Source organism: Triturus cristatus, chromosome 5_2, assembly GCF_964204655.1.
Source record: "Triturus cristatus chromosome 5_2, aTriCri1.1, whole genome shotgun sequence".
Lineage (NCBI taxonomy): Eukaryota > Metazoa > Chordata > Amphibia > Caudata > Salamandridae > Triturus > Triturus cristatus.
Genome location: NC_140588.1, coordinates 172,736,515 through 172,752,741, shown reverse-complemented (window position 1 = coordinate 172,752,741; position 16,227 = coordinate 172,736,515). Strand labels below are relative to the sequence as shown.

The 16,227-nt window shown below is 48.2% G+C and overlaps 1 protein-coding gene across 1 annotated transcript in view; it reads right to left on the bottom strand.

The window, feature by feature from the left end:
• Positions 1–2,161: 2,161 nt before the first annotated feature.
• Positions 2,162–16,227, bottom strand: part of LOC146822752 (uncharacterized) — a 381,837-nt gene continuing 367,771 nt past the window's right edge. Inside the window, exon 7 of the mRNA XM_085606938.1 lies at positions 2,162–4,235. Coding sequence (XP_085463064.1) covers positions 4,030–4,235 — 206 coding nt within the window. The 3' untranslated portion in view covers positions 2,162–4,029. The remainder of the gene's footprint in view (positions 4,236–16,227) is intronic.

The following is a 16,227-nucleotide window of genomic DNA, read 5'->3' as shown; positions in this document are numbered from 1 at the left end:
GTAGGGTATGTGCTGAGCAACGGGCGAGGGCAGGGTTTCGCCCACAAGTGTTGTGGGAGTCAAATGCATCCTATTCAGTACAATGTATCTGTATACTGTGTATGTATGCTACCAATGTGTTTTGTTTTTTCTTTCTTATTTTGAAAAATTCTATAAATTTGATTATCAAAAGAAAATGTATGCCACCCCAAGTGCTACCAACTCTATGTGCTCTAGCTCCTAGGGATGTATCCGATGGAGCTGATAAAACTCTGCGGGGGCCTCTATTGGCCCACGTGTTCCCGGAGATAGAAGTAACTGCCATCTGACTTTTTAAGTCCGTAACAATTGAAGACAGGGCTTCTGTGCAGGAAGGGACACCTTACTGCACATAAACAATCATTGCCTCAATGCAGGCACTTTTGCACTATGGTGTAAGGGTGCCTGTATTGGCGCTAGGCAGCTGAATTTAGCACCAATGCAGGGAGATACGCAGTGGTGCACCGTATTATTGTAAATACGGTGCATCCCTAAAGTGACGGAACGCAGTGTTAGCTATTTTGGAGCTAACCTGCGCTCCGCCACTTTTGTTGTAAATATGTCCCAAAGTTCGTTGATTATGGGAGAACAGTGACAAAGGCTGGGCCGCGAGGTCCTTGCACCTGCCTGGTCCATATAAGTTCCCTGGGCTTCCACAATCAAATTATTACATTTTTCAAGCTTGAAGTCAGCCTTTAATACAAGCACTGCTAAGCTGTTTAATAGATCAACTTGTACCTCAAGTTTGTCCAAGTGGAATTTTAATGAGTTCACCATCGTTTTCAGGGTTGACAATAACATTGGCCAACACTTGTCAGATTTGTGCACTGGGGTTTCCACCTTTTTAGTCTCCATAGATGCACTGACCACTTTTCAAGTCAATGTCTGCTTCGTTCAGACTACAACTAAACAACATCCAGTCATCATCCTGCTGACCACGGGCAGTTGTTTCCATACCCCAATTTTAATAGTCAAGCTGTCACTTATTAATTAGATGACTGCTGCCTCCTAATGAGTGCACAGGCCCTGCACACAGCAACCAGCCTGAGCCATGGGGGGGGGGGAGGGGTTAGGGGGGCTGATAGAGCCAGCTCTTTTCTGCAGAGTTTTGTCCTGGTTGCCTTGAATAATTCTTGAGCAGATTGTTTTAAATGTTCAATGTATTTTTAATGTGGGTGGTGTGTGAGAATCTATTACAGACACTTTGCAGATAAATGTTGTGTTTATGTTTCATGCAACAACAATAAAAAAAAGTTGTTTTTTGATTAAAACAGGACCTCACATATGAGAAATGGTAGGGAGTCACAGAGATTGTTTGCAGTGAAATTAGTGAGCTGCTGCTGTGTTACAAGATTGAAAACACAGATTATTATCCCTGAACATTAGATGCAAACACATTTAGAATTTGGCCAGAGTGCTTGATCACTGTCAATGGCCTGGCCAAAGAAGGCATGAACCAGCTGAAATTGGATCATAAATCCAAAGCTGTTCCGAACATGGGGCCGCAAAATAAGTTTGGCTCAGGGCCCACAAAATCCTTAAGATGTCTCTGCAGCCAGCTCAACACAACCGACTCCGAGGGTGACCCAATTTGACCATCTGTTCATCCTTTTGGATATCCCTATGGGGGTTATTGGTGAATGTTGCTTGCTCCTGATGGCTGCTTTAGGCGCACAGATCCCTATGAGCACCTTACCTCCACCTCCACATCTCCCCATTTGGTGGATGCAATTCCCAGTTTTGTTGTTGGTTCTACAACAGATGTATTATCCTTTTAAATTAATGGTGTTTGCCCCCAAAGGGCGTGTCTCTCAGGAGGGCACTCACGTTGCTGTTCCATGCAGGAGATAGTGCTTGTGATGTCTGACCTGTCTTTTTCTTGAACTTTAAAAACTGTAAGGATTGTTGGTATTGGTATTTTCACATCCTTCTGCCCAGCTGCTTTTATGACAGTCCTTTGGACTTTGTCACAAACTTGTATTTGATTGAAATGGGCCTGGGGTGTTTCTTTTTCTGGAGGACGGCCCCAAACTCCTTCTTTGCCTTCCTGATATTATTTTCCACCAACTGTAGTAAATAGGGGCAGAATACTTGAGGGGGTTAATTAAACCTTTTTTGTGTCAATAGTTATCTTTAATCCGAATTGCTAATTAGAGGCCCCTGATTCAATTTATAATCCCTCCAACTTGCTGCAATACTGTAAAGTACATAGATCTTGGTTTGTTTATTAGTACAAGTGCCTACTGTCCCCTTTACCTCTTTCGGAGACCACCAGAGGCAGATGTACTCGGGGTCCCTTACTAATCAAAGTCAAAGCTGATCTGTCTACTGACCGCGGAACACAACAAGCTATATCGGGCTGTAGCAAATGGGGGACCCCAATAGGCCCGTCATGAGAGTTAAAATCCTGACGTCTTCCCTAGCTAGGGGGAGCCATGCCAATGGATAGGAAGGGGTAGAGGGCTCCATGCCTAGCCTGGCGAAGATTAACTTTGGGGTTGAGCACCTGGTCTGGCATAGATAGGGAGACCAGAGAGGGCGCAAGCCACACCGGCACCTGGGCTAACGGCCTCCACGCGCCACTAGCACCCCCCAGACTCAACCCTGCCAGCGACGGACCGGCTAAACTAGGGGCTGAGGAACGGTGGCTGGTTTATTAGAGGCGTCAGTTAGGGGGGTAGCCCACAAACAAACAACCCTCGCGCCACGCCTCTCCCGGTAGTCACCTTGCAGGTCCGTGCTGTGGAGCTGCGAGGGTTGCGGGTGGACCGACTCCCTTGTCCGTGGTCCGCCCAACCGTATCTCCCCACCACGCTCTGCTCTCTGCTTCTCTTGCTCCTCTAAGATCCTCCAGTGGCCTGTGCAATAATGCAACAGCTCCAACAGCGAGGAGAGTTCAGGGTTCTCCGACCCACAACACACCCTATGGACCATTCAAGGAAGGGCACTTCTTACACTATGCAAAATGTTTACATTGTCGCACAGGGAAGTTTCGGATCTATTACGACTTTGAGAAATGTTCCCTTTCCGCAAAGGTAGGAAGTGTGTCGTGCCCCAACCTCCTGGCCAAAGAGGATGCTCCCAGCTAGTCATGATGTTGCCTAATAACAAAAACTAGGTTTTGCTGACATTCAGTTTTAGGCAATTCTGGCTCATCCATGTGCTGGGCGGTCACGAGGCTGTGTTTGTGCTTGATCACTGATATATTTTCTTTTTTCAAATTAGTTGTTGCTACACTGTACACAATCCCTGCTCGTTTCACCAGCTTTGAAAATAAGGCGGGCAGTCAAGGGGAATGCATTGCATGAATAGTCCCAGAAACTAACTGCCTCTAGTCAGTTCACATGGCTGAATTTTCAGCTATATCGTCACCCTAACCTAAGTATTCAGTCATACTCCGACATACAATCATTCACGTTTCTACCCACCCATACTTGCATCCATCCATTTGCCAACTCACAGGTTGTATTCACCGGTAGCCATCCATCCTTGTATACACCCACAGAGCCATTGATCCATCCATATACCTGAACCCCAAATCTTTCCCTGTAGGCATGTCTGTTGTGTGACTGCATGTCTGTCTGTCTGTGTGTCCTATCATATCATACAACTTATAGCCACTGCAACAAAAAGTAACAAAGAACTAAAACACCAAAAATAAGCTAGACCGTTTTCCTTTTCTTTTGGCAATCATTGTTTACGGTTTTTACAGACCCATATTCTCCACATCTTCTGTACCCAGTTATCTATGGGTTGTGATGTCAGTTTTTCCAACTCTTCTGAAGAACAATGCATGCCTCTTGCACTGTGTTCAATGCCTGTAGGGCAGGTGACTATCACTCACTAGCATGTCATCCTGCATCCCACTCACGTTCAGTAAATACATATTTAACAATCTTCTTTGTCACGTTTGAAACCATGAAAGTTTCCATGCACAGATGGTATAAAAATACAACGGGATCATATGGTGATTGAACGGGAGAGGAAATAGTTTTAAATTTGGTCCCGTCCTCAAATGTCATCTTCAGTACGTATTTCCTCTTCTGCATGGGCAGTCTGAACGCTGATCTCGCCTGTAAGAGAGTGCTCAGACACCCTCGGTGCCTTATTCAATGACGTGTGTGTCTCCACTTGAAACAGAGGCCGCAGGTTGTCACAGAGGAAGAGCAGAAGCACTCGCAGGAAGCATGCCACGATGCTCACAGCCATCACAACCGCTGGAAAAGATATGGAAAACATTTTTTAATTAAAATGGAGGAATTTTGCAAAACTATGTCTTGGAACATAAGACTTTCCTACCTGAAACAAATAAACTAATTCCATGGCCCAATCTTGCAACAACTTCAGTTTAAAAGTAAAAAGTATTTGATGCATAAGGCGGGGATATCTACAGACGACATTTTTTAGAGGAGGGCACACAAGCGGTAAATTGTGAACAGTATGTACATGTGCATTCACGCACATTATAGATAATTATGGAACATGGGGCACATTGAACATATAAATATATATATGTGTATATTTATACATATATATGTGTATTTACTGAAAAAACTAAAGCTTACAAAGACGTTATAGTTAGACTCAGATTTCACTCATACAAAACCATAGAATTCAACAGTTCTAGTTACCAGAGCTAATTATAACTTACACCCGCAATGCACTGCTTATGACCTCACATATTACATCACTCATGACATGGTCAGTGACATCACTGATGACATCACTGAAGACATCTCAAATGACATCACTGATGACACCAGTGAGGACATTATCCAAAGAACAATGCACCCCCTATACAATATCTCATACACCTACTCACATACCCACACAGCCATTCGCATACCCATTCACAGACCCACTCAGCTACTGCCACACACTCACTCACTTACAGCAGTCACTATATATCCATACCCGCTAATAAATGACGAGGTTTCCGGGCTGCTAAAAATAAAGGGAAAGTCTTCTACGGTACTAAAAGGAGCTAGAAGTACGTCACCAAAGCAAGAGACATGCAGGGGAGCCGGCGTGCAGATTATTACGGACAGACAAACAACCACCCAGTCAGAGGGAAATCATGACTGGTCTTGGGTACCCCACACCTTGAATTCACATCGATCCTGATGATAACATCACTGTAAGGGGGGAACAAAACAATAAGGCAGTAAATCAAAATGAGAAAAAGACCATGATCTGCTCCTGGAACGTTCATGGTTTTAAAGAAATGCAACAAGATCAAGAAACCCTCACCTATTTAAGTAATTTTAAAGTAATACTGCTAAAAGAAACATGGAACTCTTCACCAAAGCACTTGGCAGGATACGAAGAATTCCACATAATGGCGGAAAAAACCTCCAAGTACGGGCATCCAAGAGGGGGTTTGTCCACATACACTGCAACAGAAAATGACTGGAAAACGGAGGAAATGGATTCCGGAGAAAACTGGATCCAAATAATAAAAGTGGAAGAAAATCTTCCTGCACAAGGAGAAGGAGTGGGAGATAAGCTAATAATCCTGAATATTTATATTCATCCTGCAAAGAACAAAAAAGGGGAGAAACTGTCAACTCTAATAAACCTAATAAAAACACTACAAGTTACACATCAATATCACGAGATGATAATATTAGGGGACTTTAATTATAATCTGACAGGAGGAAAGACGAATAAGAATAAGAATAAAGGGGGAGGAGCCTAGCGCGCAACCAAGATGGCAGCGTAGGTGCGAGGCTCCCGAGGACCTCCGCAACCTCCTACGTTTATCCTGAATTCATCCTGCCTCGGTTGAGGGGACTGTGTTGGTGAGCCTGAGCTGAGGTGGTACCCGTTTCCCGTTCTCAAATCGGACCTCGGGTGCCGGAGTGAGCACCGATTGAAGTTTGCGGCCTTCTTCTCGCCGGACCCCAGATTTGCGCTGGGGGGTGACCCAGTGGCAAAGTGAACAACAACGGCGGGCCGGGCCTGGCGAGTCGCGTACCCCGCACTTTCGCTTTCGCTTTCGCACCCCCTTGCCGTCTCTGCAAGTGAGATCGCGGGGCTCTTTGTGTTAGTGTGGCCTCGCTGGGAGACCCTGCCTGCCTGCCGGCTGTGACCCACCCCGCCGATCTGGGGCGGCCCCCCCGGAGCTCGTGGCCCTGATTACCTGCCCTCTACGGCGTTGCTGGTGCGATTGTGCGACCTGTGGCGATGGCCACGAAACAAGATGGAGATCGGTCAAAGACCAAGTCGACCCGGCGTGGCACCGTCCATCAGGCCAACATCATGGACCGCTATACCCTCCAGAAGGGATCTCCCGGCGGACCGCACAAGTCCACTGAGGGCCCTCCTGATGCCCCGGACCTGCCCACGGATCTGACTTTGCAAGACGTCATGGGCGCCATTGCCGAGATGAAGGCCTCGGTGGGCCAGCGGTTCGACACCCTGGCACAGAAGATCGACGCGGTCCTTGTGGATGTCGGCCTGGTGAGGGCCGATCTTTCCAAGACCAACGACCGAGTTGATTCTTTGGCCCAAACCGCATCGGGCCTTTCGACTGAGGTGGCGGCACTACAAACGGAGGTGCGCCGGCTTAGTCAGGCGAGTGCACTTATGGATCGGCGCCTTGAGGATTCCGAGAGTCGGGCCCGGAGGAATAACATCCGCATCATCGGAGTACCCGAGGGACGGGAGGAAGCGGCGGCAGATCTATTTGGGGAGGACCTGGTCGCTACCCATCTCCAGCCTCGGGGACTGAGTAAATTTTTTGCCGCGGAGAGGGCCCACAGAAGGCCGAAGGTCGGAGCCCCTCCGCGACCTCTCATTGCCCGGATCTTTAACTTTCGGGACAGGGACGCTATCCTGCAAGCCTCCAGACTACATGGGCCGGTTAAGCTGGAAAATATGGAGGTGAACTTTTACCCTGATTTCACCCAAGCGGTCCAGAAGCAGAGACTGAGCTTCCTGGGCGTCAAACGCCGACTTCGGGACCTGAACTTAAAATACGCCATGCTCTTCCCGGCCAAGCTGCGAGTGGAGGTGGATGGTCGCACGCACTTTTTTGATCGTCCCGAAGCGGCCGGGGACTGGCTGGACACTCTGTCTGGGGATCGTGATCGCGATGGCGGGGGGGGGGCGGCGGGAGGAAACGGCCCATTGGATCGGGACTGAGGGGTCAATATTGGGCCTCACTCTGGACGAATACGATGCCACTTTCGATCAAGCGTCTGTCCTTGTACTTTCCCCTCCCATGGAGGTTGTGTGGGGTCTAGAAGGGGTACTCTTTCCTCCTCTTGGGGGTCTAGCTAGTTTCATTATATAGGAGCGACAGGCACACTGCAAGTTGGGGGGGCTGTCCGGGCTCACGCAGGGGTGCAGGGTGGGGGGAGTTTTGTTGGGGTGGGTGGGTTGGGGTGGAGTGTTGTTCGTTTACACCGCAAGGCAAACGTATCATTGTGTTATCTCTACAGTGCTCTCTGGGGGACGAGTGATGGTTTCTGTTTATGATGGGGGGTAGGGAACTGAGTCTGTTGTCCTGGAATGTTAATGGACTGGGGGACAGGATAAAACGAGGTGTGGTCCTGCAGTTCTTGAAGCGAATTTCGCCCGATATAGTTTTTCTGCAGGAGACGCACCTCATTGGCAACTCCTTTTGCGCTATGAATCGACGGGGCTACTGCCTTGTGGCCCATTCGGGCTTCACGTCTGGTTCAAGGGGTGTGGGCATTATGGTTAAGAACTCGCTCCCGTTGGAGATTGATGAGGTGCTCCATGACGACAGGGGACGTTACACGGTTTTGGTGGGAAGAATGGAGGGCAGAGTGGTCGTTTTTGTGTCAGTATATGTCCCGCCGGGGCTGCAGACGACCACCTTTGCGGATCTGGGGCGCCTCCTCCTTGGCCTTCCGGAGGGGATTCTAGTGGTGGGGGGGATTTTAATGCTGTAGTCTCCGGAACTGTGGATCGTCACCCCCCTAGGGATCTCCCCCGGGCCCAAGCGTGGTTATCTGGCCTCTTGGATACCTTGGGGCTGGTGGATTGTTGGCGTTTAAAACATCCCACGCAGCTACAGTACTCCTTCCATTCAGGGGCCCATGGTAGTCTCTCACGGCTAGATTATGTCCTGGTCCCGGCGGCTTATGTGGGGAGGGTGGGAGAGGTGCGCCATTTGGCACGGGGTATTTCGGACCACTCCCCGCTCTTGTTGCACTTTGATATTTTTCCGAGGGGAGAGGGTAGGGTGGTCCCGATCAATCCCTGGTACCTGCGTGACCCCACCATTCGCGCAGAGCTGATTAAATCCCTTAAGCGCTATTTTGACGAAAATGTGGGGTCTGTGCCATCGGCGGTCTCACTGTGGGAGGCGTTCAAGACAGTACTCCGAGGAGAGGCCCTGTCCCTTATTTCCCACTCCCGGAGGCGCGGGCGGGAGGAGGTGACCCGTGTTGAAGCTGAGATAACCGAGTTGGAGGGTGATCTAGAATGTGGGGTGATGGATGACAAATTACATGTTCTCCAACTCAAGCAAGCGGCCTATAAGGCCCTCGTCACGGAGGCGGCCAGGGGTCTCAGTAGAGAGCAACAGGGGAGACTGTATGATGTGGGTGATAAGGCTGGTAAATTGATTGCGTGGCTGGACAAAAAGGAGAGAGCGAGTCGAGTTGTCCCTTTGATTGAGAAAAAGAATGGTGTGTGTGTCACTGAACCGGAAGAAATTGTCTCATGCTTCGCGGACTATTTCCGTGGGGTGTATTCCCCGGTGTCCTCCCGCTCTGAAGAGGATTCCCATGACCTGCTCAGAGATATCACGCTGCCTTCCCTTTCGGAGGAGGACAGAGTGTCGTTGGACGCCGCTCCAACCTCCGAAGAAATTGCCATCGCCATACGTTCGGTCGCTTCCGGCAAGGCCATGGGTCCTAATGGTCTCCCCATCGAGTTGTATAAGCTGCGACCGGATACGCTGGCGCCGCATCTCCGTGCTATGTTCCTTGCGGCCCACTCGGTGGGTTCCCTCCCGCTAGACCAGCGTCTGGCTACCATCGTGGTTGTCCACAAGGAGGGGAGGCCACGGGACCGGGTCACATCCTATCGGCCCATTTCGTTATTGAATGTGGAGCCCAAAATTCTCGCCAAGGTGTTGGCTAATCGGCTGGTCGGCGTAGTGTGTGACTTGGTTCACCAGGACCAGTCCGGCTTTATTCCCCATCGCAACACAGCGCTTAACCTGCGGCGTTTGCATGGGGTGCTTGCACGTGTCCCGTTCATACGGGAGCCAGCCATCTTGGCATCCTTGGACGCCACTATGGCGTTTGACACGCTTGAATGGCCATATATTTGGGCGACGCTCGCGAAATTTGGGTTTGGCCCAGGGTTTATCAGTTGGGTTAAATTGTTGTACTCGGGCCCACTGGCGCGGGTGGTAGTGAACGGTAGAGTGTCGGCTCCGTTCGAGTTGGGCAGGGGCACGCGGCAGGGCTGCCCGTTATCGCCGCTCCTTTTTGCGCTTGCCTTGGAGCCCCTGGCGGAGTGGCTGCGGTGGCATCCTTCTATCCGTGGTCTCCGCTGGACCCCCGAGTATGAGGACCGCGTATCTCTATACGCTGATGACATTCTCCTGTACCTGGCTTCCCCACGTAAATCACTGATAGTACTGGTTGATGTTTTGCATTCATTTGGTCTTAACTCCGGCCTTGTCATCAACTGGGCTAAATCGTGCGTGTATGTTCTCTCTGGGGAGGCTCCTATCCTCCCGCGGGGCTGTCCTATCCAGATCGCCCCGCAGGGATTTAGGTACCTGGGTGTCTTCATTACCCTGGACGCGGAGGCCCGGTATGATCGGAACTTGCTTCCCCCCCTCCAGCGCCTGAAGGAGGATGTCGCGCGTTGGCGGCGCTTGCCGCTCTCGCCGCTCGGCCGGGCGGCATTGTTTAAGATGATGTCGCTGCCGCGTTTCCTGTACGCCCTACAGAATACTATGGACCTCGTTCCGGCGCGCTACTTCCGCGAGGTGGAGAGTTTGCAACGCCGCCTGTTCTGGGACGGGAGGCCGCGTATCGCCCTGGCGAAGCTAACGCTCCCGTGGTATGACGGGGGGATTGCCCTCCCGGATATCAAACGGTATTATTGGGCCTCCCAGCTGGCTGCGAATTAATCACGGCCTATACGGGCCCGCCCTAAACCCGGCCTTTGAAATGGATAAGATGCTACTGCCGGGTGGTGACTATAATCGAGCGCTCTACTCCAGCTCGCTCGACGCACGTTTGACGGGCCCCACGCGTGTCATGGTACGAGTGTGGCACACGGCTAATGTAGCGATGGGGTGGAAGGATCGTTTGACCCGGGCGTCACCACTATACGCATCTGAGCAGTTGGGCTCCCTGTGGACCTCGAAGGGCTTCGAGAAGTGGGACATGATAGGCATCAGCAGGGTGGGGGATCTCTGGACGAGGGGGGGATTCAAAACGTTCGAGATGCTGCAGACGGAATTCCAGTTGCAGGACAGGGAGTACTTTCGGTATATGCAGATCCGTCATGCACTATGCTCCGTCTTCCCGGACGTTGCATCCATCCCGGAGTATTCCCCTCTGGAGGATAGAGTGCTGGATGGACATGTACCGGAAAGCACGATCTCACTAATCTATAAAAAACTGATTAATGATCGCTCGGGATTGCTGACTAACCTTCGTGAGGCTTGGGTTGCCGATGGACTGGACCTGGACGACGAGGACTGGGTCTCTGCGGTGGCCTCCCCGAAAGAGGTGGCCATACCGGCCCGCCTTCGTTTCGTCCAGCTCAAGATACTCCACAGGGTCTACATAACGGGGCCAAGGCTATTGCGTATGGGCTATGCTGTAGACGGGTTGTGTAAGCGTGGGTGTGGTGCTTTGGGGACCTTTCTGCATATCTTGTGGGAATGCCCAGAGGTGGAGCGATTCTGGCGTGGTGTGCATGAGGTCCTGCGGGTGGTTACGCGTGTGTCGCTACTGCCCGAAGCGAGGAGATGCCTGTTGAATGTGTGGGAACCAACCGACTACTCGGCGCCACAGACGTGGTGGGTGACTCTGGGATATATGGTGGCCAAGCGCGATATTGCTCAACTGTGAGGTTCCCAGAGGTCCCCGACTGTTTCGGCCTGGAAGGAAAATATGGACTGGTGCATGTTTCGGGAAAAGGTGGTGTATGTAGCGAGAGGTAAGCCTGGGACATGGGTGAAAGTATGGGGCCCCTGGAACTCCTACCGTGGGGGAATCTGTGCCCCGCCGCTATTGCCCGATCCATCGCTTGCCCCATCCCCTTAGCCGGTTTATCTCTCCGGTACCGGGCACTGAGTCCACCCAGTCCCTGTCCTGACCTTTTCCCCCCCTTGATACTCCTATGGATTGGTAGGGTCCCCCTTCTAGGGGAGCACATGCTGCTGTTTCCGATTGTGGGTTGCCTTGTGGATTTGTTTTTTGTTGTTATTTATGTTTAAAGAAACCGTTATGTGGGGTCCGGATGGTGTGGCTATCAACGCTGCTCACTCCCTTTGCCCCAGCACACGTTCCATTGTGTGTATCATATGCTCCTTTTGTTTGCTAGCGGCCGGCCTGAAGGTTGTAGGCCCATCTTTGTATATTTTTTGAATTTTGTAATAAACGGTTTAAAAAAAAAAAAAAAAAAAAAAGAATAAGAATAAAAATCAAAATATACGAAACAAGCTGGAAAAACTAGGCATGGTCATCCTAAATGGAAACATGAAGGGAGATCAACCGGCCGTTATCACCTTTTCCTGTGGAAAAAAACAATCAATTATTGATTATACGATAATCAGTAAGAGCTAACGCCCCGGGTAGACAATTTCTGCATCTCAACACGATCTGAGAGCGACCATTTCCCTCAGGAGACAGTCCTAGACTTAAACATCAAGCAAAAGGAGTGTGTAGCATCATTAGTTGTATGGCCTGAAATATATAACTTACGGAAGCTTAAATGGAGAGGAGCCATCATGGAAGAGATAATGGACATGGTGAATGAACACATAAAGAATGCTGAGGAGTCAGCGGTACAATCATTAAGTAACTGGGAGGAACTATGTGAATCACTCCTGGACATATTTCCAGCAAAAACAGTAAGCAAAGGTAATCATGGGTTTATTAAAGAGCCATGGTATACAACACAGATGAGAAACAAAAAAAGAAACATCGCCAAAGAGAAATGACAAAACGCGCAAGCAATTAAAATGGGAAAAAAAATAGACAGGGGAAAAATCCAAAAATTGAGAAAAGACTACAAGGTGGAATGCAGAGTGGAAAAAAGAAAATACAGAGAAAAGTTATGGGAAGATCTGCTGTGGGCAAGCAAACTACCAAATAGTAAAGAATTTTGGGGTATAATCAACAAATTAATGAAAGGACACGGAAAGCAAAATACCATCGGAATAAGCGAAAACACTTGGCTAGAACCCATTGATAAATTGTATAACCCCAAACTTGGATTAGAAAAGGTGGATGCAGTAAGGTCACCGAACGTAAAGGAAAAAGAACCTTACACCGAGGTAACCAGCACTAATATTGAAAGTGGAAAAAATCAGTTTAGCTGGGAAGTAGATGACCAAACTCTGACAACTGTTAAACGCATAAAAACACTGATAAAAAATTTGAAAGCGGAAGGAGCAGCAGACCCAAACGGGCTACCAAATGCCCTGTTCAAACGAGACCCGGAAGTTTGGGCAAAATATCTAACACCTCTTTTTAACCATGCGTTCCGTGACAACAAGATCCCACAATCCTGGAGCGGTAACCTGTTCCACCCAATTTACAAGAGCGGCATCAGAACAGAACCCGGGAATTACAGGTTGATCGCCCTGATCGACGTAGAGGCCAAACTCTATGCTTCATGCATCCTGGAACATCTACAAGAGTGGACAGAGGAAAACAACATTATCCCAAAATTCCAAACAGGCTTCAGACGGGGAATGGCACCATTACAAATCTAACAGCCTTGACAATTCTTATGGAAAAATCTGAAAGGAAAAGGGGAGTATTAGTGGCTTGCTATATAGACCTAAAAGCGGCTTTCGATAGAGTGCCACGGGACCGCTTGTGGAAGAAACTGAAAGCATGGGGACTGCCACAGCCACTGATAAACGCAATACAATCACTATACAGCGAAACATGGGCTACTGTAAAACTAGGGGATGGACAAAGAGTCTCTTCAAAAATAAATATAACAAACGGATTAAAACAGGGATGCGTCCTTTCTCCATGCTTATTTAATTTATACCTAGCAGATTTAAACAGCCACTTAGAACAAATAAATGGACACCCACCAAATTTGGCAAATGAGCCGGTTCAATACTTACAGTATGCAGATGATATTGTCCTGGTAAGTCAAACTCTGATAGGGCTACAAAGGTCAATAAACAAACTTATAGACTACATGGACACCCAAGGTTTAGAATTGAATAAATCCAAAACCAAGGTGGTAAGATTAGCGGGCCCAAGACAAGGAAACTACAAATGGTACACAAAGAACTCTCAAATAGAGGAAATAAGAGTTTATAAATACTTGGGCATCAAAATGGCAAGAAATCTGTCAATGGTGGAGCAGAAAAAGGAGATCACAGCAAAAGCTCAATACTTAATATTTGCCTACAAACAACTATACAAGAAACTGGAAAGCCCTTCACACGGGCATCTTTTAAAAATCATGGCAGCCCAACTGCTACCGACCCTGTCCTACGGTCTGGAAACCTGGCATGGCCAAGAAAGTAATATCTTAAATAAATTACAAACCAAGGTTTATAAAACGGTATTCAATCTCTTTAAAGGTTCCTTGCAAGCACAAATTCGTTTGGAATTCGGACTACAGAATCAAGTATTCCAAAGGAAGGCAACCACGGTAAAGCTATGCTGGAAACTCAGAGCAGCAGAATTGGGAACTTTGAACTAGAATTAGAATTAGAGCTCTATGGGCTTTGGAATAGCAAGTTGGAAAAGGCCACATTTAAAAAAGCTTGCAATAACAAAGCAAAAGCATTATCCTTCGTGGAGGACAAGAGGGGATTATTAAGACGCCGCCACGCATGGGTCATAATAAATTCTTATACACGGCTAAGACCACAACCCTACCTAGCAGCTCACTTCCGATTGTCCTTAAAAAGGAGGTTTATGGCATACAGATTTGGAGATCACTGTTCATTAGACTTGGCGCCCTCCTGGAAAAATAAGGATCAAACAAAGGCATGTTGTTTATGCGGTTATCATATTGAATCTCTGAGCCATTTACTGTGTGTCTGTGAAACAGTAAAATCAGAAAGAATGAAGATGCTGAGAACAGTTTTTAATGATTTAAATATCCGCACCTGCAGACAGGCGGCGACAAGTTGGATGGGTGCCGCATCAAACATTTTAATATGCAGGGGGATAAAATTTATGATAGCGGTAGAAAGCTTACTTACAAAAGTGGGCAAAGACTGAAGGCTTGGCGCCACTTAGGAACTGAGTAGAATTTTAAGAACTGAAAATGTTTTTTAATATGAAATGTGTTTTATATGCTTTATGGTTTGTGAAAACCAAATAAAGTTACTTTTGACTGACTACAGCAGTCACTGAACCAGTCAATCACCCAAACAACTACTCACACAGCCACTCACTCAACCATACAGCTACTAAAGACTTACTGACTCACCCATACAGCCACTCACACATCCATTCACTCATCCACAAAACCACTTACATAGCCATTCACACATCCATACCAACATTCACATACCCACTCACTTACTCATAAACCCACTCAAACAGCCACTAACTCACCCATACACCCACATAAGCACTCAGTCAGTCATCCATGGAGCCACTCATGCAGGCACTCACCCACCAATACAGGCACTCCCCCAGCCATACAGCTACTCACACAACCACTCACTCATCCATTCAGCCACTCACATTGCAACACACTCACCCATACAGTTGCTGACATACCAACTCACTCATCCATACAGCCACTCACACATCCACCTACCCAACCATACAGCCAGTCACCCAGCCATACACCCACTTACACAGCCACTCACAAACCCATACAGCAACTCACACACTCACTCACCATTATAGCCATTCACAAAGACACTCACTCACCCATACAGCTACCCACAAACCCACTTATGTACCTATGCAGCTACACACACACCCATTTACACACCCACACAGCCACTCAGGCAACCACTCACTCACAGATTCAGACAGTCTCACAGCCACTCACATAATATTTGTTCAAAATGGTATCACTCATTAGTAATACGCCTAGTATACCTTTGTTTTTTCAATGAATTTCTATCATTTTTTAATGTTATTTGCGAACTATAAAATCCCTGTAACCGTTGTTTTTTAAGTGAATTTCTAAGATGTTTTACATTTTATTTCCTAACTGAAACCTGTAACCTTTAAGAGTGAGTGCATGAGTGTCTCAGTGTGTGTGAGTGAGCATGTCTCAATGGGTGTGTGAGTGTCTGAGTGGGTCTGGGAGTGGGTGCATGAGTGTCTGAGTGGGTGCATGAGTGTCTGAGTGGGTGTCTGAGTAGGTGTGTTAGTGTCTAAGTAAGGGTTTGAGTGGGTCTATGAGTGGGTGTGAGAGTGTCTGAGTGGGTTTGCCAGTGGCTCCATGAGTGTGTGAGTCAGTCTGTGAGTGAGTGAGCACATGAGTGTCTGAGTTGGTCTGTGAGTGGGTACGTGAGTCTCTGAGTGGGTCTGTAAATGCATGTGTTTCTCAGAATGGGTCTGTGAGTCAATACAGGAGTCTGAGTAGTTCTGTGAGTGGGTGTGGAAGAGTATGAGTGGTTCTGTAAGTGGGTACAGGAGTGTCTGTGTGTGTCTGTGAGTGGGTGTACATGTCTGAGCAGGTCTGTGAGTTGGTGCGTGAGTTGGTGTGTGAGTGGGTGTTAAAGTGTCTGAGTGGGTCTGTGAGAGTGTGTATCAGTGTCTAAGTGGGTCTATCAGTGGCTGTATGAGTGCCGGAGGGTGTGAGTTGGTGTCTGCGTTGGTGTGTCAGTAGCTGTGTCAGTGACTGGGCCACAACAGAACCGCACCTTCCCCTTTATCCAAGAAGAGTCCACAGGTTTGCACAAAATATCTACCTAAGTGGAGAACTTTTTACTGGTAAATTACTAAGTGCTACCTCCTTGGGTACATTTCCAGTATGTATTCTGCACCACATCTGCATAATGAAGCACAAGGAAATGTCACCAGTGACCTT